We start from the raw sequence: 27,318 nt of genomic DNA on the forward strand, positions 1-27,318 counted from the left end.
TGTTTTACCTCAGCTGTTTAAATGACTGAATTTTAATTTACAACAAAAGGTCAAATGTTTAATAGCACTTTTAAATATTTAAAGTGAAAAAACAAAATAACTATGATTGTCAATGGTTATCAATAATGATTAAATATATATATATGACAAACCAAAATATCTTTAATTTTGTATACTCAGTTTTTCTTATTTAATTGGAATTTTCCAAATACAATACAAAGATCTTTAGGATTTAAATACTTGTAAAGATAACTTGCCTAATTTTAGTTCTCCAAAATGTATTCCTGGTGAGATCACAGCCGTTGAGAAAATAGCAAGGTTTCAACCCAAAATATTTTTAAACATATTAAAGATGAAACATAAAAAAAAAATTTACAAACATAATGGTAAAAAAAAATTAATGGCAATCATAAAGTTGTTTAGCTGAAATGTTTACACAGCATGATTACTGCAGCAAGTCTAACAAATGAAAACATGAAACTGTAAAATATTCTCCAACTAAGAGAGCAAAGTAGGCCTCTGCCTTTTCTTTAGACAGGTGAAATAGATAATCTGGGAACTCATTTGATAGATTGATTCATCAGCCGGATTGGCTTTTTCCAGAGTTTAATCAAGTGCGATGATGTAAGCAACTCAAGAGTTCGGTTAGCTAACATGCTCCTAGCCATAATATCCCTTTTAAAAAATAAATAATATAAAAAAATATAATGTGGACTGCAGTCAACTTGCAGCGTGACTAGAAAAAAAGACAAACCTAATTTCTCACTTTCAACACACGTCTGGTGGTGTATTGTTAAAGCTGTAAATCTTTGAATAGTAAACAACTGATTTCTAAACAACTAGAAAAAGCAAATCTCAGCACAATGTTTAGTGTTATCAAAGAATCCTAGCAGATCCCTATACACAAGCACAATACTATCTCTACAATAGCTAACTTCAGAAGCTCAACATGATTATATACAATCAATGATAAATTTCTTGCCTTTAAATAATAAAGATCATGAAAGCATTGAATAATTATTTTATGATTATCCAGCACAAGTAATGTGATTGTAAGTGTAATTCCAACTACTCTGCTTTATTTCCTAAATAAATAAAAACAACATTAGGGGTTGAAAGTTAATTTTAAAGCACTTAGTTAAAAAGTTTATAACAGTACTAAAATGTCTAAACATATCTGTGTATCCTACCCAATTTTCAATGGTTTTTTTCAAAGTGAAAATTTGTTTTTGATCAGTGTGGACCAGAATCCATACAGTGCGCACCAGTGTCCACTCTATCGGCCTCAGGGACATCCTGCTGTTGCAGCACATTGCCGTCAAAGTGGCCAGGCTGCAGGGGTTGCTCCAGGCCTTGAGGCAGGTGGGGGAAGTGTGGCGGCTGTTGCTGTGGGGGTGTGAAATACTGTGCACTGTTCGCACGCGCCTGTGTGTTGTAGTGCTGGCTCTCGCTGTGACTGCTGGTGCTGCTCGTGCTGCGACTAAGCGAGGGTCCCCTGTCCATCTCGGGAACCGGAAACGCTGGTCCCAGACGAGGACTGTTGGGGGGTCCTGTTACCACTGGGACACTGTTGATCAAATTTCCCACAGCTGTGTCCGCTGGGCTCTCAAAGTGAACGCAGTGAAACACCTTAAGGAAAGAAAACCAAACAATATCAGCGTCAAACATGTATCTAAAATAAAAACTTGCAGAATACTGTGGCATAAAAAGCTAGGTTAACACTTTGTAAAAGAAAAATTAATCTTATGTATGTAATATGAGAAACACTTTCTAAAATTACAGCAAATAATTCATCGCTTCATCTTAGAATTAATAGGAAGAACCTTGTACTTGCATTGTGTCAACTTGCTATACCACTTATATTTCAAAATATTTTAAATATTTTTAATGCTATTAAGTACAAGATCTCACCTCATTAGCAGTGTTATGGGTTCCAACAATGCGAATAAATGTCACAGGCAGAGGTTCAAAGGCAAATGTCTGCCAGGATCTGAAATAAGATTTTTATTATTATGGGAGAACTGGTTGGCCTCTTTTAAACACGAAATTGTGATTTGCTTAAAAATCTGTAGTTTAGTTTGTTTCTCTAAACAATCATAATTACATTCAAGGCAAATATTAAAAAACTTGAATTATGAATTGTGTGAGAAAATATACTAACTTGCAAGCATCATGTCGCTTATCCACTATTTGTGTCCATTTCAGCTGGTCTGTGGAAACTTCTATATAAAAACTATAGCTTCGATCATCACAGTCCCATAATAGAAGTCTGAAACATTTCATTCATATATTTACATAATTATAGATCTTCTAGGAAGCATAAATTTTACTTTGTAAAGGCAAACAATATCGCATCAGGGTTTTATGTCAGTGTTACATTTTGATTTATAGTCACAATCAATCAGGGTAGTGATGCCAGCAAAAAATAGCTTTGTAACAGTACTGCTGGGGAAACACCAAAGTACCCATTACTGAAAGTAAACTAAATAAATAAGTTGATCAATGTGTCAACTGTTTTACACATGACCATCTGTCAAGTCTTAAGATCTGGAGTCTTACATAAATAATGTGGACAACACAAAAATCAAATATTCTAAAAATTACTGTGTATGTGTCATGTCTAATTTTAATTCAAGCTAATTCCACTTTCTTGTTTAGTTTAGTCATCTTCTTTTTTGTTCATTCAGTTATTTATCTTTGGCTACTCCTTACTTTGCCTAGTTCAGTGGTTCTTAACCTGGGTTCAATCCAACCCCAAGGGTTCGGTGAGTCAATATCAGGGGTTCAGAAGAGGTCAAGGCACACCAGACTCATTTGATTCATGATCATATTTTGATGAAAGAACGATTAAAAAGAGTTTGGCAAATGCCCAAGACACTGATGGAGTTCAGTATTTCCAAAAAGTCAAAAAGGTTAAGAACCACTGGCTTATTAATTCATTTTTCTGGTTACTTCCTGTGTTTGACTAGTAATTTTTTGTGATGATCTTCATCATGTTATTGGTGCCTAGATTACATTTTGTTTAAGCCAACACTTACCTCATTGTTGATAGAATGTAAGGCTGAGCTAACTGAATGCAAATGGCACCACTGCCCAGCTGGTGGCACGTGTACCCAGAATCCCAATCGTAGCTACGGGTGTTCCCATTGATGAGGGCATTCCTGGTCCTTGACACACCTTCAATAACCAGAGCACTGTTTTTTATTGTTGCTACATTTTCTGTAGGAACTGAAAATTCAAAAAAAGACCTGTAATATAATACATGTTTAAAACTGATAAAAAATTAGGGGATTGTTCGAGGACCTACAATGACAAATATATGTATTTTTAAATAATGGAAGTGGACAGCGTGGCCTGATGGTAGAGTGCTAGACTGCTAACTCAAAAGTTTGAATCTAAGTTCAAGTCAGTAGAATATCCCAGAGTCCACCCAGCTCTTATGGGTACCTAGCTCACATAGTGGAAGTGCTAGGCATAATGCTAATACACACTATTCCTTCAAATGCAGAGGTCACAGAAACAGTGCACTCTACTTCAATTGCCTGATGGACCAACAGATTCAAAAAGGGAAATTTACTCAATTTTTTCTTAAATAAGGAAATTAAATTTAAATAAAAAGGACCAGAGTGTGAGTATTTGATTTAAAGGCAAAAATATTTTTTTTAGACATTATTAGAATATTTTAAACTATACACTCTGAAATTATATTATATACACTCACCAACCAATCCTCTCTCCAGGCTAAATGGACGACTGGTGTAGTAACACTCAAATGAAACCAAGTGAAAAACTCTGTTCACTGTATTGTGGGTGCCAACAACTTTAATGTACCTGTAGAAAGAAAAACACATTCCTTAAGCATACAATTTAGCTTGTTTGCCTTTAAGTTTAATTGCCAAATTAAAAAAATCTCTAATAAGCCGGCCAGATTTTTAGGAGGGGTTGATTTTAGATCATTACAGTAACATTAGTTAAAACAAGAAGAATACAGAGGCGTTTAATAATATATACGGTTTAAGTTGCACAATGAAAGAAGTGATTTGTATTTATTGTAAAAACTAATATATTCATTATTAGTGACATATAATTACATCTCTAAGAACCATTAAAAATGCTAGCTTAAAATGGAGTACATTCCCAGTAGGAATGTATCAAGCAAATTTTTGACAAACAAATTAAAAACTATAGTGCAGTAGATACAGAAAATTAAAACTTTGTTAATTAATGCCAAAGAGGTTACTAGAAGTATATTGTTTTTATTATTTCATATAAAAGCCTAACAAATGCAAATTTAAATAAAAAGCCCTACCTGACAACCCTGGCTGGAAAGTGAAGCTTCTGCCAGGACCTGCAAAGATAGCTTGTGTGATCTATGACTCTGTCATAGTCTTTGTCATCCATAGAGATTTCCACATAGTAGGAATAGGATCTAAAACAAGATAAAAATTACACATTTTGGTATTTAAAACAAGCATCCTAAATTTAAATTGGGGAAAAAATGATTAACCCATAGAATAGCCCGGCAACATTTTTTGGAAAAAAGTTGGGGAGATAAAAATTAAATATGTAATTAAAAAAACTATTTTCAACTCGAAAAAAATAAATCGGAAGCAAATTTACAGCTTTAGAAACTATTATACTAACTTCCTATCCTTAATGTAACAGTATTGTTTAAAATTTGCAAGCAAACAAGGACAGGTTTTTGTTTAGTAGGCCTGCTTAAAATCTTAATATATTGTCCTCTATTAATTGAACTCTTTTCAGGTTGCCTCATAGAAAAAAACATCTAACATATTCGTAAGCCTGCAATTGGAAAATCAGAGATAGCAACTCTCATATGGACCTAAACAGCCATAGCTGACATAATAGATCACCAACAGGACTATTGTCTTTCAAAGCATTGGACAGATCGGTGATTAAATTAAATACCCAAAGAAAGAAATATAAATAGTCTGTGTGATCAATATTTTAAATATCTAAATATCAAACCAAAGAACTGAAGAGTCAATGTGATTTATGTTATTTCATATCTAAACATCCACTTTCAAGGCAGAAAAAAAAAATAATTGAAAAATAAAAATCACTATTCCACTTTTTTTTAAAAATAATTATGTGTAATAGTAAAAGTCTACCTCATGTCTTTATCCCACAGTAGAAGTTTGATTGTATTGATGATATAAGGTTGTCCCAGTTTAATGACAATTCCGTTGCCGTTGTTGCCATCAATGGGGTGCCTGGTGAATCCCCTGTCCAGGTCATAGTTCTGGACATCCCCATCCAATAAGGCTGTTTTCATCTCTCCCCTAATGACAGCAGCCTCAAGCCTTATGGTGGCCACATTTTCTTCCAGCACTGAAGCAGCAATGTTATATGAATTTTTTAGTAAAACAGTGATAAACCTTATAAAAAAGTGAAAAATTAGTTGTTTGAAAAATTGAGTGTGTAATTGTATTGTATTAGGAATGGCGTGGCCTAGCGGTAGAGAGCTAGACTGCTAACCAGAGAGTCTCGAGTTTGAATCCGGGTTCCAATTAGTGGAACGTCCCTGAGTCCACCCAGCATTGATGGGTAGCTAACTTACGTTAGGGAAACAAAGGTGGCTGGGACATAGTGCTGACCACACTATCCTTTCACATGCTGGGGTCAATGAATCAAATGAACTCTACTTTTTTTGCCCCATATGTCTTGGGCACGAATGGGATTAAGAAGAGAAGAAGATCTAAATACTAAATTCTATATGTTTCTTATATATCCTTTTTTATAAATGTATTGAGTGAGTGGGTTTTATATTTCACCCTGCAAACTTTCCATTGAATATAAAGACAAAATCAACATATTATACATAGATAAAAATCATATGTAATAACAACCAGCAAAGTGTCTTTTGCAAGTCAAATCCTATAAATTTAAAATCAACATTAGGCTACTCCTTAACCCAATTCTTTGTTCTTAAAACACATTTTTTTAATTACTTGGCATCTTAACCTTAGTTTTAAATTTCAATGGTAATTTACTACAGTTGCTAGTCTCACCTTGAAATCCACGATACTTCAGATCCATGTCTCTGCTCTCTGTCTGGACTTTAATGGCATCGAGTATAGCATCCGAGGACACCAGCCTTGTGTCCCTCACAACATTCAGCAGTTCATGCATCTCCATCAGCTGGAGTCTCACAGCTTCTAAAATAGGGGTGGGGTCCTGGCCCTTGTTGTGTTCAGCCCAGCAGCAAACAGCTCGGAAAATGTCAATCTCTGGTGCACAGAACGAGTCCCGTGAGATCAAATCTCGCATGGATGTCTAAAGCAGAAGTATTGATTAATGTAACTAATATTATTGAATTAAATTAAATTTTATTAAATGTAAGTAAATAATTACATTATTTACATAATTATTTACATAATTCTAAAAATATTTTGAATGATTTAATTAACATTAAATTTAGTCAGAAAAAATGTATTAACAAAAAATCTGGGTTTTTTTTTAATTAAGTAAACATCTATAACATTGCAATAAATTGATAAAAAATATTTGTTTTAGAGGCGTAGTTCAGTCATTTAAAAACAGCTGAAATCCCTCAAAATGCAATCATGTCAGTCATTTTAGAGTGTGGACGTTAAATTAAAAAAAACAGATTGCATCTATCAAGTTAAACAGCTTGTGTATAGGAATCATCAATTATGGAACACCAGGAAAATTGTCAAGCCCACACTATTCAATACGAGATTTCTGATAATATAGTTGAATACACATAACTATCTATATTTCAAAAATATTTTTAAACATTATAATTTTAAGAACAGCCCCATTCAGAAACACAAAATTAAATTGATAAATGATTGGCTGACATAGAAGCAAAATTCTAATAAAGAAAAATATAACAACCGGTGTTAGAGAAAGAAAACTTTCACTGCTGAGGACTTCCAGTGCTTTTCTGTCCATGTAATCTTTACACACATTGCACAGGGATGTCAAACTGAAAACACATTCGTTTCATAAAAGTTAACCAACAGTCTATTTAAAAAATGTGTCCAGGAAAAGTATATAAAAATACACAGTCAATGTAAAAGTATTTGTATGTGAAAATTTAAAAACAAATAACCCTGTCAATGAAAAGATATCTTAGTAGTAAATTAATATGAAATTAAATATGAAACCGGGTTTAAGTCAGTAGACCGTCCCTGAGTCCACCCAACTCTGATGGGTACCTAACTGACGTTAGGGAAAGTAAAGGCGCCTGGGCATAGTACTGACCACACTATCTCTTCATATGCCGAGGTCACAGAAACAAGTGAACTCTACTTCACTTGCCCATCAGGTTTGAAAGTAAAACTTTACTTTAAATATGAAACCCAAAGGGCACATTAATACATTGTTATGCAGACCTAATATATCTGCACATTTTAAGCCAACAATAAGGTGTACCATATTATTTTGTCTTATTTTTTATTGTGATAACATTACAATTTTTAAAGTATTAAAAAAAGAAAGATATGCAATATATTTATTCTCAATTAATAGAGCACTGTTAAAACTTTGTCTAAAAAATACAACTTTATAAATTCAGCATGATAAAACTTACTTGTAAATATTTGCCAAGTCATAGATATGACACACATTCCGGATGTTGAGGATTGCTTTCAAATAATCTGAGATGGAGGATTCCAGTTCAACAAAGCAGAATCTATGTGACAAACTCAATATGTCTAGGAGATTATCTTCCTGTGTATTGTAGGTAAGTAAAATATGCAGACATGTTTACAAGTTAAACACTAAATATTTTACATAAAACATTGTAGACATATTATAAATATAAATTATAAATAACAGTAAATCTTCAATATTAATAATACCTGAATCTCGGTCAAGTTCATACGACCAGTATAGATATACTTTAGGAGTGAAGAAAACGCCCCAGAGGGTGTGTCTTGAAGTTCTATTTCTCTTGTTCCAGGCTGTGACTCTTTCATACCTCCATATAGCAGGGCTCTGATATTAAAATTAAAGTGACTCATTGTTAGTATTTTATGATCATGTTTATAAAGGTAATAAAGGAAAAAGAATCACGAGTCATATTCTGTACTGACAATGTCTTTTTAAAACTCCCCTTAACCATGGCACTTGATGACCATTTATATAAGAACTGATGTTGAGTATCAATAGTACACTTCAAGAAATTCTATTGGGAAATGATTTAGCAGGAGATGTTCTCCTGGTTTACCATACTGTCCTTATATTTTAATATTCTGCTCCTTAAACTTCCTATTTGGTTAAGGCACTCCATGGATTTTAAAGGCAGGTCAATGAATTATGAGTACTAATATCAGGAGTTTTTTAGATAATAGCTAACATACCTGCTATAAGGTACTTATTAGAGTATGTAACAAAGAAAACAATTAATGCCTCATGCACTGCTTGTTATCCCTACTTAAAAATATGACCGTACAACTGACTTAGTTTTACTTTTTTGGCTTTCAACTTCATTAAGAAAAATGATAATTTTTATATTTACACACACATACTTCTCATCAATACAATTTGTACTGTATAAAGATTCTTAAAACATCATATAAATAATGCTTTAAAGAAAGTAAATATTTATCTCTTTGTTTACCTGAAAAACTCAGATCGAGCAGCTAGAATAACCTTATGACTTCGAAACTTAGTCCTGTCCACCACTAATGTTATATCGGCATAATCCTCCGACTCAACCAGCTCTGCAAAGTTTTCTGAAAGGCTGCTGACATGATCCACTATACCAACAGGAGCCGGGGAGCGAAGGTGATGATGGTCACACATCTTGAGGATCCTTAAAGAAATTATTGTGATTTTTAAGTATCAGCATAGGTTTGATGTTTTTAAAATTGAAAATGTTAATATGATGAACAGTCTGGTACTTCTGAAAGACATTGTTAATCAATAAACTTTTTTTAGAAAGGCAGGGCTAAAATTCTATTTGTATCATGCTGACCTCATTCTTAGGCTAAGAACTTGATTCTTTCTACATAAAATTGTGTATATTTATAATTTTGTTTTGAAAATGTAATTGTATCTAAGTTACTCTTATTTAATATATCAAAATGAACAGACCAGATACAAAGAGAAAAAAGCAATAAATTCACACCAGTATGAGTACTTGAAAAAATCTTTTGATACCACCATATACACAGTACAGCAAATAAATCTTATTTATTATTTCACCATCTATTCTAGATGTCCCTAATTCACCGTACACAAGTACCACCATCCAAGGGCACAATAAAATAGCTAATTTTTAATGAGTGTCTGCTTTTGGGTATTATAAATTGCTTAGTTATGATATAGGATAATTGGGTTTACAGATGTCTGACAATGGACTCTTCTGAAAATAGGTGTCAGGTTGTTAGTAGTTTTGTAATCTCAGGTTAAGTGTTATAGTCAGAAATTAAGGTTAGGGCTATGGTAGGACTAGGATTAGGGGTAGGGTTAGAATTGGCAAGTCACATTTGTATTTAGACAACAACCAGTAATCTAACACCCCCTTTTTAAGAAGATTCCATTATTATATCTGACACTGGCATAACACAAAACCCAAGTTATATACACAATTAGGCATGGGGAGGGACACCAAATTTTCATTAGCTTTAAGTTTAATACATCAGATATATAGTCTTTAATAGAGTGAGGTGACACTGTGTATCCCGACCCAGAGAAGGCACCTACTACACAGTATTGTTCTTATCATATTTACTGTGTTCTCTATACAGACATCTCATAAGTATCATTCATGTTTACATTTATAATCACTTTTCAACCACAGAGCACTAGATTACACCCATTAACAGCATTCTCTCCTTTTAAAACTATATCAGGCCCTATTTCTAATATATAATCTCTTTCATTCCAATTCTTGACAGTAAATCCAAATACATCCTTATTGACATGTTGGTCAGAATTGTCAATGTCAGTGACATATGGACATTTATGTCAACCAGTTTTGTCTGGTTGCCGACTGGCTGTTGTCCTTACAGTAGACTTGAGCTTAGTTTCTTCTTTTTTTAAGAGTTTTAATTTTACTTTGGTGAGATTTGGGCTTAGATTCTATTTTTTTTACAATCATCTTAAGTAGATCTACTCTTTGTGGCTGTCTCTGAAATTTTGATTCGTACAGACCACTGTCACAAGTGTGAACTCTTACTTGACTCATCTCCGTATGACAATTTTAATTGTAATTTCATTTTGTAACTAAAATCTAAATCTAGCTGCACTGGCTACAGGTTAATAATGGTTACCCATTTGACTATCGTTTATGCCTGTCTAATCAACTCTTCAGTCTACACTCTACACTAACTTAATTAAGTTACTAGTGTGCTAGAGTTTTAGTGAGCTCTAGTAACTAAACTACACCTGAACTTCAACTTAATAATGAATTATTAAAATTAACATAATAAAATTATATTGGTAGTTTAGGAGTTACTCTTGGATCTAGATCTACTTACTTAAGAATCTAGATGATGAGCGGAAGAAAGACACGGAAATAAAGTCACTGTTTTTGCTAGGAAAAAAGTTACAGAAATAAAGTCTTTGCTAGAAAAAGTCAGAAAAAAAGTCATGCTTTTTTTGACGATTTTTACCTCCCCCTCCCCTGCGTCACAAAAAGCCAGACCCCCCCCCCCCCCCCCCCTCAAAATTACAATTGAATTTTTCTTAAAACATCAATATTTTTTCAAAACCTTGTCTAAACTCTGTCAACATAGAATATTTTAATCAATTCCTATTACAGTTCATTAAAACAGCTTACTAAAATGCAAAATAATGACGGAAACTCATTCTCTAAGATAGCTTTTTTATAATGCAAAAGTATGACATCACACCATTTGACCCCCGACCCTGTCATTACACACCGTACCCCCTCCCACCTACGAGTGTGACATCATTTATGGACGACCCCTATTGTGGATATTTTGTGTAGATAACAGCCTTTGTGCCCTGTCGCCTTTTTGTCTTTGTTATGCTTTGTTATGTAATAAGCACGATAAATGTGGGGAGTAAGGTGGTTGAACTAATCGTTGCAAGGAGTTGAGAGCAGGAAATCATAATAATTTTGTCTTCTTCCCATTTCACACTGATTCAAGGTTTGTATTTTTAAAAAAACATGATGAAAAATTAGTAGGTTGGAACATTCTACTTAATTCTTCTATTGAATCAATTAGCCTATAGGCCCACTAAATATTTTTAAAAATATTTTGTATTGATCTTTTGAATCCCTATCACAACGAACCCCCAGCTTAGCCTCAACCAACCAGCGGGCTTGCTGCATTGAGATGATATGCACTTTGGGGTCGTCCATAAATGACTTCACACACGTAGGGGGGAGGGTCCGCAATTTTGTGATGGTGTGATGAGGGGGAGGGGGTCAAATGGTGCGACATCACACTTTTGCATTTTAAAAAAGCAATGTTAGAAAATGAATTTTAGACGTTATTTTGCGTTTTAGAAAACTGTTTTAATAAATTGTAATAGGAATTGATTAAAATACTCTATTTTGAAAGAGTTCAGACAAGATTTTGGAAAAATATCGATGTTTAAAAAAAATTCAATTGCAATTTTGAGGGGGGGTTGTAAGCTGAGGTGTGACGTCATTTTAGGAAGTGGTCTGGCTTTTTGTGATGATGTGTGATGGAGGGGAGGGGGAGGTAAAAATCGTCAAAAAAGCATGACGTCATTTATGGATGACCCCTTTCTGAAAACAAAACTTTTATAAAAGTCCTAATAATAAATTTTGAAATTACATGAAAATAAGCCTACAACTAAACACTTTTGAATTATTCCTGTGACTTTATAATTTTACTTAGGCCTATCATACTTAATACTAGCAATAATTTACTAGAGGAGCTTACACTTTTCGGACACACATAGCGAAAAAACGCAACGTAAAAATTCCATGCGGTCTCATTCAGTAACCGCTTAACATAGAAAACAAAAAAAAGTATCATATCTATCCGCAACCATTCTACTTTAATAATGTGTGTGTCATTTTGTATTCATACGCATAGAACTTAAGCTATTCTTGTTATAGTGACTGGGGGGTCTTAACGTGTGTTCGAACACATGTAATACAGTTTTACATGTGTTCGGACACCTTTACCCGTCATCGGACATAGCACTTTTTGTTCATTTAGAATAATTTAAAGTCAATTTAATGAATAAAAACATATATTATATGCATTTATATTGTGTTATTGATTGTTTGTGAGGTAATTTTAATAGTATAAAACCTTTTTCCCACACTCCCAAAGTTCATCCCATTCAGCCATTGCGGCTCGCGCAGTACGCTGCTAAGCCAGCCAGGTCACATGATTCCCCCTCCTCTTTCGCATTCCACTGCCTTCTTGACCTTATTTTGACCCTTTCCCTTCAATAACCAGCCCCTTTTATGCTCTAAATTCTTATTTAATAATATTTTTGTGTTGCTGTCCGCTCCCATGTAAGGCCAAATAAGTTAGCGAACACCCCTTTTTTATTGTTCAAGCACGAAAAAACCCATTAACCTTGACATTTACGATGTTCCATACATATATAGAAGCTATTTATAGTGTAACCTTTTAGCTAAGCATTGATTGGTTCAAGTTTTGCCCCTAAGTCCAACCCTAGGTCACTTCATCCGGCTGGTGTAAAAATAGAAATGTGCGTACCATGCAACGTTAAAAAATTTCTAAAAATAATTCTTGAGAAAGGAAACGGAAGTACTTGACACGGAAGTGTTCATAAATGAACAGTTTACGTGCAGGCGCCGTGGTTTCGCGTGAGACATGCTAATTAAAGTTTCTATGAGCCAAAAACCGACGAAGTGTTCGGTCCTACGTAATTTTTGGTGTGTGTCCGAAAAGTGTAAACTCCTCTAGATCTATCATATTTATTTCCTGTGACTTTTTTTCCTAAAATTAAAATTGTCTAGCAGCTCTGGGAATCTAGGGGCCTGTTTTAATTGAATTTATTTTTAAATTTTTTTAACTTACCAAAAATTGCCTCTCTCTAGAATCTAGATCTATAATTTTTCTGTTATTATAAATTATTTCATTTCTCTTAACTCTAAATGACAAAGACTAGAATCTAGATCTATCTAGATCTAGACTAGATCTCTAATCTCTAGACTAGATCTAGACTCCCCAGTCTAGCAGTAGCTAGATCTAGATCTAGAATTATTTATTTATTTATTAGTGCAGCAGCCTAGCTTGCACAAAGTTGTTGTGTAACTCAAGGCCTTAAGCTTCGTTTAAGTTCGTTACTTCGTATCTCTCTCCTCTAGTCTAGGACTCTAGGATCTACCCACTCTCACTCTAGTCTAGCTAGCTAGTCTACTTTAAATAACGCTAGATCTAGAAATATAGATTTAAAGCTGGGTTCTAGAGATCCAGATCTGGAAAACTTAGATCTAGATTTCTAAATATTTATTCATTTTAGTCTACGTTTGATAAGCAGTGCATCCATAGGTAAACAATTTTCATTGGGTGAAATCTGATCTTTTTTTTTTATTCCGTATTTTGCTGCAGCTGCTGACTATGCCAGATTGTCTCACTTTAGCAAAGTATGCCAAATTACTCGATAGTTAGTGATAGTGATTGGTTGATTCATGCAAGCAGGATCAAAAGTAGATCTAAATTGCAAATAAAAGTATTTTTTTAAGTAAATTAAAATCTAGTGCTTGTTACGTTATAATATAACAATAGTAGTTGTTTAAACAGTATATATTTATGAAGTCTCAAAACTAGCTGCAATGCCCTATTGAGAATCGTCCTACGTAAAAGAAAAGCTAGCACCCCTCCCTTCTCACACCACCCGTTCAAAAATAAAATACGTATATATTTTACTTGTAAGATACCTTTAAATATTACATGTTCCAGGCAAAAGCGTAGACTGGGTCATGGGCATGTCAAAGGGCTTACCAAAGACTTTTTTTTTTTAATAAAAAAAAATATATAATAGTTTTAACTCACTTAGGGCAATCTTAAAAGATTAGTTAAACCTTTAATTCTTTTTTTCAAGGATTGCATTTATGGTTTCTTCTAGATTTGAAGGTTAGATACACACACTGTAAATACATACTGGCCAAACATCACAACTAGCTCAAGTTATGGCAAAGTGAATGCAGAAACAGTACTCTTGCATTTGCCTCACACAACTTCTTGGCTAGAAGGGAAGATTTTAACATAACAGTAAAAACAAAAAGAACAAAGTGCTTTCAGGGTTCTTGTAGAATTTATTCAAAGAAAACATGGTCAATTATACTAATTGTGAAAAATAGGGAAATCATTAAGTAACACCCTGAAAACAGTGAACATTCTAGCCTATTAAAAATTCAGTTTTTCTCTTTAAATTCAACATTAATTACATGAAACTTATTTACAGTTCCTTATATCAATCAAGTAGCCTGGATGCAGTCAAAGACATTTATTTTTAAAAATTAACCTTATAGTATAATCATGCTGTCAACAAAATCAGAGTTCCAAATAATCTGTCTTAATTTTTTTTTATCATGCTATTAATAAATCTGGAATCATAATTTGAAAAAAAAACTCCCACTCTTCTAAAACACTTATTCCAAACAAATAATTTTGAGTCGTAATCTAAAATATTATCAAGTCAAAAATAATTTAGAGGTCAAATCACATTTGCAGTTCATGTAGAAAAACACTCACAGATCATCATACAAAATAGAAATTAAAAATGCTCAATGCTAGAGCTAATCTCACCTTAAGGCCTATAAAATATAGTTTGTGGGGAAGGGCAATTCTTTTAATTTGTGTATCTAAAATTATTATATACTGTGATTAACACACGAAGTTCTCTACCATGTAAACAGGTTAGACAAAAGCGGAGTGTTAAAGTTAATTTGCATTTTTGAAATTCAAGGGTAGAGATGTCTAGGAATGACGAAGGGACAAAAAAAACCAGGTTGACTATTATTGCACATCTAATGAACAAAAATTTTAAACACACAAGTGACACTTTTTTAAAGGACTAGAAAACAAAAAACCATAACCAGTATTTTAAAAATATTCCTGTTAATTTAAACAAATATTTTAGAAATTAAGTATATTTTCTTAACCTGAACTTATATTTAAGTGTGTACTAAAAGCAATATATTTATATAAAAAGTTATCATTTCATTCTGATGTCCATTTAAAAAATGGTACCAAACAGTTACTCTTTTATTTTGATGTTCAGTAAATAGTTTAAAATTCTATAAATTTACGCAAAACAAAATATTAGCACAAACATAATAACTACAAAAACATTTTGCATAGATGTTATTCATTTTGAAACTAACAGACCAAATATAATAGAGAATAAAATTATTAACAAATGTGAATTTCTAGCTTTTAAGTAATAAAAAGCAAATTTTATTATTAAATCAAAAACATGTAGCTGCATACAGAAATAAAAAAACCTAATTAGAGGTTAATATAAAACCATTACTGTTTAAGAATAGTTTGAAGTACTAGCAGGCTAAACTTACTCACAAGTAATAGAATTATGTCAATTTTATTTATACAGAAAGTAAACAGTCTTTTTTTTTAAATCAATTCATTTTTATTAATTTAGAGTATTATATGAGAGGAAATAAATTATGTACATTTTCAACAATTAATAATTCAGGATGCTTGTGAAAAAAAAATGCCCATCAACATTCTCAAGTCAAAGCCCTCATTTTTTTTTGGCTTTACTAGACAACATAATAATTACAAAATAAAAATTCCTCAAATCACTAAATAGTCCATGGGACAAATTTCAAACATTTTTTTCACTAATAGTCATGTTTCACAGGGGATAAAAAAAATATTTTGCTGGAACTTAAAAACAACTGATTATGCACTCATAACTCTTTGAAGTAGAACTGGAATGAAATGCTTGCAACCACTATTTATTCACCATGTTGTAACAATCATGTAATGTTTTTGTAAAACAAACTAGACAAATAAATTAGGAATGTCAGATATTTACAGAGCTATTTTTTACACAAGGGAGACAATTAGCACATCCATTCTGAAAGAAAAATATTTGCACAGAGGAAGAATTTATTATAAGATGTCAACATAATGAATGACATCATGATGTTACAGACTAACTAGCAATTTGATCAAATAACTATAAAAATCAACAAATATTTTCAAAAGTTATTTAAAATATTTTTCCTTTTTCAAATAAAAGTAAGTCCAAAATCAAAATATGTCCAAAAGTTAAACAGTTGTACATTTGGAGGTCTTTAAGCAAAAATTATTTAAGGCACAATTTGTATACATATGACAATTAGATAGATAGATGTCCCATGAACCACACAAACATGTTAAATAAACTAATGAAAGGCTTGTACTATATCTAAATTACACAGTGAATTACGGGTGGGTCCACATTAGAGCAATTTCTAATTCAAATCTGAATAGTCAAATCTTTTACCTCAAATATTTTTTTAAATAGAAGTTACTTTAAAAAATAATATCTCTGTGAATATTTTTATGTTTGATTGGCAACACATGCATATAAAACACAAAACAATTGTTAAAAATATGTTATCAACTCTGAGAAGTATTTCAATTTAAAATACACAACTTAAAAATGCATTTGGTTTTAAAACATCTCACAAGATAAAAAGTCTATGGCTACTGTGTGTTTAAAAAAAACTCATGACATGCATAAAGACACTAAATTTCCACAATCAATGTTATTTTCACTCTCCAAGGAAGAACTGAAATTATTTTCGGAAAATAGTACAGCTGATGATAACATCGACAATATACATCTGACAGCAAAGGACAAGAATTTGACATGTTAGTAAATTTATATAAAATCTCTAAGCTTTTAATGTTATCACTATTTTTAAACTAAAAAAAAGTTCTCAACTTTATAACTTAACTTCTTTTTAACTAGACAGTGAGGGTATCATTTTAAAAAGTGTCTGCTCAAAACTTGAAAAGAAAAAGTCTAAAATATCTCATGCTGTCTTCTTCTTGTCTGATGGGTGTTTGGTTGTAGGCAAGCCTTGCTGTCTTAGTGCTCCATTTATACTCTCCTCTGCTATTCTTGTGTACACTTGTGACAACACCTGAAATAGAACATCTCTTTGTATTGGTTGTGCTGTACTTAAACTTGAAAATAATTTACTTTTTAACAAATATTAGAACATATGAGTAACAACTTCACTAGGAGAATCTCTTCTTAATCCCGTTGTGCCCAAGACACATGGGGCAGATGAAGTAGATTTCATCTGATTCAATGACCTCGGCATATGAAGGGATAGTGTGGTCAGCACCATGCCCAGCTGCCTTTGTTTCCCTAACATAAGTTGGATATCCATCAGAGCTGGGTGGACTCAGGGACGTTCCACTGATTTGAACTCGAGACTTTTGGGTTAGAAGTCTAGCTCTCTACAGCTAGGCCACACTATGAGAATCTAAATTGTAAGATTTACTGATGGGTAACAAGAAAATCAACTTAAAATTAAATGATTTTTAAAATTATTTTAGTATATTATGGTATTCAAAGAAATTTTATTTTTAATTTGAATACACTTTGAGGACAAAAATCTTAACAGACTAAAAATGACGACATTGAATCTGTTATACACGAGAAACAACATACAATCAATAAAACAGGTAATAACAAGATAGTACAATGAAATAAAACTTACGTTATCCCACAAGAGATCAGCCAGCTGATCTATAGCCATGGACAGTCCACGGTGGTCCCCACTGTAGCGGGTGTACATCCATGTCAGCAACAAGATTATAAAAATGATCATCACAATGTTCACCAGGTTGGCCACTGTCTCCAGCCCAATAATTCCAAAGAACCCTGATATGATGTACATTATCACCACAATGGTAAACAGCACGGCAGGGGTGCGTGCCGCGTTGAAAATGTTTTTGGAGTCATTGTGTTTGGAGAAGTTGTCGTAAGCCTCGGTGAGATCCAACTTGAGCTTGTCCTCAAATGCCTGACTGAATTCTGGGCCACCCATTTTACGGGTGGAGTGAAACAAGTCGATACATCGCTCCACACAGCGCCTGTGCTCAAGATTGAGGAGTTCTGGTTTCATGTATGGCTTATCTCCTCCACATATCTAAAAAAAGCAACAAATAAGACCATGTTAAATATAGACGACTGTTTTTTTAACACACAGAATCACAGTTTGAGTGCAGCACATTTTAAAAAAAAAACAGACTGAATGGCATGAAAAAAACAACACTAGAATAAAAAGGCTAATTAACTAAACAAATAAAGATTTTTAATGTGTGGTCAGCGCTACACCCAGCAGTCTATACTTTACCTACCTTGAGTAAGGTACCCATCAGAGCTGGGTGGGCATAGTATGGAGTTTGTAAAAAAACTTTAAAATTAACTTTCTTTTTTAAAAAATCTGATTTTAAATAAGAATAAAACAATTTCCAATACTAAAAATGAAACAACTAAAAGACAAAACTATTTAAATATGAATAAAGCCTTACATCCTCCATCAACTTTGTGTAGAGTGACTTTGCATTAGCTACTGCTGCCAAGTTATTTGCTTCTGCAGTTGCCTAAAAAGAAATAGTTTAAATCTTTACTTGACAGGGAATATTTTAAAAAATAATATAATTTATATTGAGATTTAGTTAACTCTAGGAAGAACATTAAAAAACAACTCTCAAGTGTACAATAGTAAAAAAATATATCATGTGTTAGTCTAAAAAAAAGCTATTTGAAATTCTGAAACTTATTGCAGTAAATGTGAATACCTGTAGCATAGATTTAGGTTCTGGTAACTCTTCACCCTGGTAAATCTTGATATAAGCCTAAAATAAGAAGGCATTGTAGAATAAAGACAAAGTGATTCTTTTGTTTATAAACTGATTTAAAACTAAATAAATACTTTACTTGCAGCTTTCTGTTCCACCTTTATTTTATGAGATTAATGATTTAACTAAATCACTAATATCAGATTAATAGATGAATACAAAGTAAACAATTAAGTTTATATAAGTTAAAAATAATTAATGTACTTAGAGAAAAAATACCTTGAAGTATTCTAGCATTTCTTTGCACCTGATTTTCTGTCCATTCATCTCTTTCAAAACTATGTTCTCGCTTGCCAGAAGCATTGGGGTTAGGACTTGCAACTGTGATAAAAATTCACTCTCTATCTCTGTCAGAAGAATGGAAAATATTACAAATAAAAACATTAATTAGAACTAGATAAAACACAATATTGTATTGTTAATAATATTTCTAAAGTTAGCTATTCTAACTTTACAGATGTAGTTATGCCTAAAAGATAAGTATAGAAAAGTTAGGGTTACCACTAGGAACCATTAATAGTTATATAATGTGATAAACTGGTAGGGCATTCGGCTACTAGCCCGACGGTCTCGAGTTCAGATCTCTGTTCAGAATTGATACTGTAGGACATCCAAGTGCCCACCCAGCTCTGATGGATACCTAACTTACGTGGGGAAAATAAAGGAGGGTGGGCATAGTGCTGACTACACCACCCCTTCCTATGCCAAGGTCAGGAAACATGAACTTGCCCAATGGATAATTAGGTCTAAAGAGGAATCTTTATTCAACGTTTAGATATTGTAAATATTAAAAATACGTTGACAGAACAGTTTGCCCACCTTTAAGTCTCCCATCGAAGTGAGGATTAGTGGCTACTTTCAGCCCAGGGTGAGGGAGAAGGAAACAAGAGATCTTGTCAAAACAAGAGCTGATATGTTTCCGGATTTGCTGTAATTCTGGATGTTGCTTGTCTGAAATCTGAAAACAAATTTATTTCCGAAATTACAACACATCACATCATGCTTTCAAATACATCGCACAATAATTAAAGAGAGAAATACAATTATCTATACTATTTTAAAAGTAAGCTACACAAAATATGTCTACCTTTAATCTCTTTTCTAGGATTTGTCTCCCTCCAGCTGCTCCATATGAAGCTTCATAGGGAAAACTCCAGTCACGAATAAGAAACTGAAGGGACTAGAGGAAAAAAAGCAATACATGTTTAACACATACAGACTTGCATTGTGATTAAACCATGTTGTAATTCGTTCTATATAGAATTCAGTGAGCAAGAACCTACTTGAAATGGCTTGGAAACGTTGTCGTTGGCTTCCAGTGCTAATCTTCCATATTCTGTAAAAAGCTAAGGAAAGATTTTTTTTTTATAATAAATCATACAGTAAGACTGAAGTAACTATATTTTTAAAAATTGTAATCAAATTTGTTGCAAAACAATTATTTTTATGTGGTTGAAGTATCTCTCACTAGTATACAAGTAAGTGAATTTATAATGGCTTACCTGCAAATGCTGTAAATCATCTTCCTGAATATTTTGGGTCAAATTAAATACCTGTAGAGGAAATCACAATTAAAGCTTTTTAAATAATTGTTAAAATATTAAAAGCTATTTAAAATGTGTTATGATTTTCTAAAGACCAGTTAAGTGAAGGCTCTGTTAAATACAATTAGGGCACTAGTAACTAAGTGTGGTGGCCAAGGGGAACGTTTACAAAGTGTGGTGGTCAATGGCACTGTTAAGTAAGTGTGGTGGTCAAGGGGACGGTTTACTAAGTGAAGGTCAAGGGCACTGTTAACTTGATATCAAGTCTGCCATGTCCAGAATGAAGAATGCCTGAGCAGCTATGGAGAGCTTGACTTTTCAGCAGATGCATCAAAAACAAAAAAAAAGATAGCTCTTATGACAATACTAGGTCCGCCCAGCAAAGGTGGCTGGGCACAGTACTGATCTTTATCTGCCTACAGGTGCTAAACAAACCCTCTTAGCAGTCCTAATGAGCTGTTAGTCATATAGTGTACTTAACAGTGATCTCTCATAAGGAGCATCAAAGATGCAATGGTATGTTAAAATAAAACTGACCTGAACAGAGCTGATCATAGTGCTAAGGGCAAAGATTGTAGCACAGTCTTTCACAGTGGATTCACTATCAAACGCTCCTTGTGTATCCATCAGTAGCACAACAATCTGATCAATTTTTAAACAGACAAATTATAACATGTTTAAAAAAGACAATTTTTAAACACTTAGTTAAATTAGTATAATTCAAGTTGTAATAGTAATAAAATTGTTTATGATACTATCTTTTCTCAATATTTATGCCCCTAAATATATTTTTCAGTTAGGTACAGGGTAATACACGTTTTCAACATTAAAATCAATGTTCCCAAATTATTCCAGCTGATCTTATTTCAATAGGGCCAACAACATTGGCATTATTATATAATTTCAAGATGATAGGTAAATAAAAACTAAGTATATACACAGACTTACTTCTTCACCATCTTTAAGTTTTAAAAAAAATGGCTCACTCCACATAAGTATACCAGTTGTGTCCCGATCTGATCCTCCTCGCCACGAAAAACCCTCCAGGGGAGAATTTTCATCTCCTAGCCATTCCGGGTCACCCTTTTATTACAAAATATATGGTAGAAATTTTTAAAAACAAAATTTAACTATTATAAAAGTGTATTTTTCTTAAGAACCACAAAAGTTGTATTGCATTACAGTAAACAACTAATGATTTGAGGTAACAATAGACGATAATTTTACAAGAACAAAAGATAGCAAACAAAATGAATTTGCAGGAAGCAGATTTAAATAGAAACACTAAAAACAGAAAAAAAAATTGAAAAAAAAAAAACCAACAACAACAACATGGAATGGAGTAAATACTTACATGTGCCTGATTACAGACAGAAAGAAGAAATTGAAAATAAGACAAAATTACTTGAGGATTTTTAGAGACTTGGAAATTATGTCATTTAACATTAAAATACATTTTCATTTCCTTCTTGCATAAACAATCTATAATAAAAAAACAAAAAAGAGAAAAAAAAACATACCCCTGCACTAAGGTATCGCAAGAAGAAATCAAGAAGGAATGATTTCCCCTTCCTGAAGGCTCCAGCAACAGACACAATTGCAACTTTTTTGTCCTGCACATCCTTTCGAAGTAAAATATTTTCTAAAGCCTCTTCATCAAGTTCAAATGTATGGTTTTCACAAGCAATCACAATTTGAACAGGCTCGCCCTTCAGCGGAGTACCTTTAGCAGATACTGTAAACGTAAGACAATATTTTTCAAGGTGTTATTATGTATAAGATTTTACTTTCAATGAAAATTGGGATTTCCCAGACAGTGATTGTATAAGCTTGATTTAGTAGATGATCATTAACAAAGATACTAATTTCATTTCATATAGTAAATTGAATGTAAAATTAAATGATTTTAGATCTAATAGCAAATTTAAAAAAAAACAAACAGAGTCAATAAGGAATATGTATGGTACATGCAGCCATTACTTAGTAACTAACTGCATTTTATGGGTGGAGGATCTATAACAACAGATAAAAGCATTTGTGTTTTAATGTTAAAATCTATTCCTTTTTTTTTGGATACAAAAGGTGGTGTAATGAGGATTTTTTATTGTCAGTGTATTGAAAGATCTTCTATGTATCTGACACCAATATATTATCATTGTTATTAAATAAGCAAAAATGAAGCTCATCTTGCTAGCACACAATGTTTTAAGTTAGTTTTTAAGTCTGTGAAAGTGATTGTAGGATTTACAGCAAAGGTGACAGGGTAAATTAGGTTAAGCAAGGCATTTGGGTGCTGATAGAATGATTCAGAGTTTAAGTATGTTAATATTTAATGCAAATGGTGATTTTTTTTTTGTCTGGGTTAAATAAATGCTTTAGGTTGAGGGTTATGGAAGACATGGGAAACAAAAGAAATTATGGTAAGACTGGAAAGGGTTGGAGAGTTTGCTAATGCAGTCTACTGGAGTCCTCAGAGAAGAGAATATATGCCAGTGAACATTAAGGCAACTATATACTGCACTGGTCACAGAATCACTTAAATATTTCATATTGACAAACTATGGAGAACTTTGCACTGAATCCAGATGGCTTGACTATTATACCACAAAATAAAATTTAAAAATACTCCACTCAGAAGCTGACCATAATAAAACTAAAACAGTAGCTATACTAATAGAAAACTCAAATTAATATAAACTACTATACAAATGCAACGACAAATCAACAAATCTAACTTTTTTTCTAATGACCAAATTCATACTTTTTGTGGAGACACCTGTAAACAAAATGTGCTGTTTTAAATACAAGATCAAGAAGGAATCTTCAGTGCTCTTGAGTCCTGTAAACATTTTATACAACATGCAAATGTTATACAGTCATGCTATTTTTAACAATTGATCACTTGTTATATGTGTACAATATCAAGACAAATGAAAAATATGATTAATGCATTGTACTTAAAGGATTTTAAATAAGGAATAATATAATGAAAAATGCTTACTTTTTGGCATCTAGACAAATTTTATTTTTAGATTAAAAATGATTTTTTCTGTCAACCAGTTTGATTTTTATAAGTCTACAGAGTAAATACATTTGCTAAGTTTGGGAATATGTCTTGTAATGTTATAATAAGAGGTATAATTTAATTAATCAGATAATAACAATAAAATAAAAACTATTGGAGACAAAAAACATGTTTTCATCACCAAATGTCAAAACACCATTATGGATTTTTTTTTATAACCATTATATTTTACATTCTTATTACAAGAAAAATATAAAAACAAAAATCTAAATTCCCTTTCAGATACTAAAATAAATAGGTTAATCTAAGCTTAAAAAAAATTATAGCACAAATAAACCCTACAAGACATTATTTAAATTCTTCTAATTGTTTACCATTTTACATAACCACAGACAAAAACTAAAAAAAAAGTAAAGAGAGATAGATATTAAAATATTGTATAATGATTTGGATGGCTGGAAGTATTCAATATGGGTGGGATAGGCTAAGCTAGACCAAGTTTAAAGAATATTTATACGTTGAATAGTTTTGAACTGTATTAAATGGCAAATGGGCAACTAATACTTTCAGAACACAAAACTTAAACATTTTAATAGAAAGCAAAAAATATGACAACTAAAAATGAACTTTCTTTACTAGTAGCCTCTGTTACAAATGTATATATTATTAAAATTTTAGTTTCAAATTTCTTAATTCTAAATAAAATGTATTCAGAAATATATTTAGCTTTAAGATTTATTTAGAAATATATTTAGCTTTAAAATTTGTAGCAACACTGAAAGCATTAAATATTAGAATAAAAAGAACTTACAATTTTAAACAAAAAACAAATACTACTAAATCTTACCCATTTTCAAAGTTTTATCTGATAGATCTGTAAAAGAATTCAATTCGGCAATGAAGGAAAAGAAATTGTTCATAATCTTAAAAAAAAACTTCAGATATACATGGGCGATGTTGCAAGCAGTTTTGGGATTTTAATTGAGACGATAAATTACCCTAACAAAACAATATACCTATGGCTGGCAGTGAAATGTGATGGATAAATTGTAGACTTTGCCACTAACCCGAGAAATTAATAATCAGCTAACATTTTCAGACCAGTTTTCAAACCTTATAAGATAAGTAAACATAACCATTTTATTTCCCTGAATTCCTTACTTTAATCAGAGCAACATAAACAACTCCTATCCTTTAAATAATCATAACATGATGATGACCACACAGGTTATATTTTCATACTGATATTCAAGCTAAATAGATTGAACATTTCATTAGATCCCATAGCTGCTAAAATACTAGGGTTTTTTAGGTCAAAATATAAGACTTAAAAATGATTAAATGCAGAGATTGGACATGAATTTAAGGAAGAAAAGGGTGATCTTTCTTTGCCAGAAAAATGTAACAGGTCTATACCAGGCGCAGTGTATTTTCTATATAATTGTCTGATAATGTTCACAATGGCGGAGTCTTTAAATAATTATCATTAAAAAAGTTTTTTAAAACCCACTTTTTCTAATTGAACTAAAAAGTAGAAAATAAATGCTATACATCACAATAATGCAAGCGATCACTCTACTATAAGCGATGAAAAACATGGGGCGCCGAAGTAAAAGTTTTTTATCGGCCATTGTTAATATAAGATGTAAAAGTTATATTACTATTGATTAGATAATACTATTGAGTTTTATTAGGGAGCTTGTAGAGAGTCAACAGTATTAGAAACTGTAAGAAAATCACGGCGCCCCATGTTTTTCATCATTAAGGCTTAACTTAACTCTAACCCATAACCCTAATTCAAGAGTGTCATTCCTTTTGAACTCTTTAAGACTGTAACAAAGCTCGCAGTACTCCATAACATTCTCCCAATTTAATTAGTTCTTTAGCAGTCACAGTGACCATTAACATTTTCCCACTTAATTTGTTGCTTTGACTGAACTTAGGTCATGCTATCCCTAAAGCAGCCATCTTAAGTAGTATTTTGTTCATTTTCCAATTATAGAATCTTTTTTATAAAACAACTTGCAATATGGCAGTTTTTTAACACTGTGGAATTCCATTCAGCTGGTGCATCTACATAGTTATGTTGGCGCTTAACCAAAATTAAGGTCTCTAATGTAATGTAATACTAATCCAGTCAAGGATTTTGGTAGAAAAATTGACATACTTTTATTTTCTGTGAGTAAAGACTCATGAAAAATTATTTTCACCTAAAGTTTTCTCCATAGAATTGTATTTCCCTCCGAAAAAACTAAATTTGTTTTTAACTACATTAGAATTAAGTTATTTTTCTTTTTCAATAAATAAATAATTAGGCCCCTACTTAAAATTCATATTAGTGTGTAGGGCATTCAATTATGATTGGGCCTAGTTTATATCAGTCTTATGTCGGTTTTATGTAATTGGATAAAAAAAAATACTTGTTGTTTTGCAGCAAAGGTACTGCAAAAAGTTGAGGAAAAAAAATAATCCTAGTAAAACATAAAAATAATAACTGTCATGAAATTTAATCCCTAAATAAAAAAAATATAATCAATGTTGAGAAATCAAACCCTGAAACTTTATAATGGATGAATCATTTTAATTCTATAACTTTTTAATTACTAATTAGGCTTAGGCCTACTTTTTATTTACTTAAACCATTATTCAATAGGCAGCACAATATAGTTACAACAAATATCTTTAGGTCTAGTTTAAAAGATGTATTAAATGGGCCAAATGCTCACTGAATATTAAGAAAAATATGTTCCTGTAGATATTTATTTTTCCCTATTTGATGAGGTGAAGATAAGTGAGAGTAAAATTGGCTTATTCTTACTGCGACTAAAATGGTGTAGATTTTAATTACTAAGTGACTACTCGGAAAAAGATTTTTCGCCCCAGCGTCTCCATCTAGTTGGCAGAAGATAATTTTGAGAAAGCGCAGTGACCGTAACAGCTGCGCTAGGGTTAGGTTTAGGGTTTTGATGTTTATTTGTAAATACACCCACTTGTAGTACCATAGAAAACATCACCGCAAATGAAGGCGGTAGCATGTCTTTATTCCGTCTAGAATCTGCCTTTTAATTAGACCTTATGGTCCGCAGTTTTGTAGACATCTTTTCATATTACTGGTATTCTACCACTTGGTATGCTGTAAACTGTGGGACAAACTTTTCAGGGACTGGCTTTCACACCTTTTGTGTTTTACAATCTCACCTTTTGTTTTAACTCCCACTGGACAGACTGGAAAATTCCACTGTGACAATATGGAAACACCCCAGAAAGCTACTGTACTACTTCAGTGACCACCAATGGAACTAGATATCTAGATTTACTTAATTATAGAGCACTGAATGTTGTATTCAAGTGAACTCTAGTCTGCTCCTTTCCTCACTGAGCTCACGTCAACAAACTTTTAAAATTTTCACTTTAACTTTTGCGCCTGTATTTTTTACTTTTAAAAGTTGTATAGTTTAATTATTATGGCAAAATTAGTACTCAAAAGAGTTTGAAATCTTTAGTTAATTGAAAAGGGGCTAAATGTCTTTCCTTTACAGTTGACTTACCAGGGCTAGGCTGAGGATGCCCAATGTTGTTATTAGATTTTGACTGCATCTTGTGAGCCTTATCCAGATCCGCCATTACAGTTACTAAATTTGGAGGGTAAGTGCCAGTTTTTTAAAGATCTTCACGCCAAAATTTGAATTGACAATTTAATGTCAAAGATGGAAAACATTCTACATCTAGATTCTAGATAGCCAAACAATTGAAACAAACAAAAGAATATCATCAATATGAATAGGCCTAGATCTAGATCTAGTTTTAGTAAAATAATAACTGCTTAATTTAAATGATTGCGGTCATATCAATAGTATTATTCATTATTAAACACATATCTTAGGTTTCAATAGTTTCATATAACTTTGGGTACGAGCTGACCCGCGGCGTATCATAC

General features: G+C 32.4%; 2 protein-coding genes across 6 annotated transcripts; both read right to left on the reverse strand.

Annotated features, from left to right (window-relative positions):
- Nucleotides 1-45: 45 nt before the first annotated feature.
- On the reverse strand, nt 46-13,513 carry LOC131929785 (BTB/POZ domain-containing protein 9). Of its 4 annotated transcripts, none has more exons than XM_059286160.1 (13): nt 13,446-13,513; nt 8,612-8,806; nt 7,851-7,986; nt 7,580-7,719; nt 6,883-6,973; nt 6,033-6,297; nt 5,133-5,352; nt 4,310-4,429; nt 3,722-3,831; nt 3,039-3,228; nt 2,162-2,269; nt 1,912-1,990; nt 46-1,629 (listed from the first exon to the last, which is right to left on the reverse strand). In XM_059286160.1, the coding sequence occupies exons 2-13, from the start codon at nt 8,794-8,796 to the stop codon at nt 1,234-1,236; spliced, it is 2,040 nt and encodes a 679-aa protein (XP_059142143.1). In that variant the 5' UTR covers nt 8,797-8,806; nt 13,446-13,513; the 3' UTR covers nt 46-1,233. The 4 variants fall into 4 exon arrangements, with proteins under 4 accessions (XP_059142143.1, XP_059142141.1, XP_059142140.1 ...); XM_059286158.1 differs by having other exon boundaries at nt 12,996-13,501; XM_059286157.1 differs by lacking the exon at nt 13,446-13,513 and adding an exon at nt 12,255-12,900.
- Nucleotides 13,514-14,339: 826 nt separating this feature from the next.
- Nucleotides 14,340-27,014, reverse strand: LOC131929786 (atlastin-1). Of its 2 annotated transcripts, XM_059286163.1 has the most exons (14): nt 26,930-27,014; nt 24,229-24,255; nt 21,877-22,091; nt 21,305-21,439; nt 20,894-20,998; nt 20,315-20,365; nt 20,096-20,158; nt 19,900-19,992; nt 19,632-19,770; nt 19,032-19,159; nt 18,753-18,809; nt 18,483-18,554; nt 17,666-18,097; nt 14,340-17,080 (listed from the first exon to the last, which is right to left on the reverse strand). In XM_059286163.1, the coding sequence occupies exons 1-14, from the start codon at nt 27,003-27,005 to the stop codon at nt 16,970-16,972; spliced, it is 1,704 nt and encodes a 567-aa protein (XP_059142146.1). In that variant the 5' UTR covers nt 27,006-27,014; the 3' UTR covers nt 14,340-16,969. The 2 variants fall into 2 exon arrangements, with proteins under 2 accessions (XP_059142146.1, XP_059142147.1); XM_059286164.1 differs by lacking the exon at nt 24,229-24,255.
- Nucleotides 27,015-27,318: the final 304 nt, after the last annotated feature.

The sequence above is a fragment of the Physella acuta genome, unplaced genomic scaffold (genome assembly GCF_028476545.2).
Source record: "Physella acuta isolate Inbredline_101_S28 unplaced genomic scaffold, ASM2847654v3 ptg001675l, whole genome shotgun sequence".
NCBI lineage: Eukaryota > Metazoa > Mollusca > Gastropoda > Physidae > Physella > Physella acuta.

Excerpts from the sequence above, each read along its gene's own strand:
- LOC131929785 (XM_059286157.1), bottom strand. The coding sequence starts at position 12,280 with ATGAACTTTGGGAGTGTGGGAAAAAG. Across the intron at positions 7,720-7,850 it reads TGAACTTGACCGAGATTCAG|GAAGATAATCTCCTAGACAT; the intron begins GTATTATTAATA and ends TACAATACACAG. Across the intron at positions 1,991-2,161 it reads AAGCGACATGATGCTTGCAA|ATCCTGGCAGACATTTGCCT; the intron begins GTTAGTATATTT and ends ATCTTATTTCAG.
- LOC131929786 (XM_059286163.1), bottom strand. The coding sequence starts at position 27,005 with ATGGCGGATCTGGATAAGGCTCACAAGATGCAGTCAAAATCTAATAAC. Across the intron at positions 19,771-19,899 it reads TCCTAGAAAAGAGATTAAAG|ATTTCAGACAAGCAACATCC; the intron begins GTAGACATATTT and ends ATTTGTTTTCAG. Across the intron at positions 18,098-18,482 it reads ACACAAAGTTGATGGAGGAT|ATATGTGGAGGAGATAAGCC; the intron begins GTAAGGCTTTAT and ends TGCTTTTTTTAG.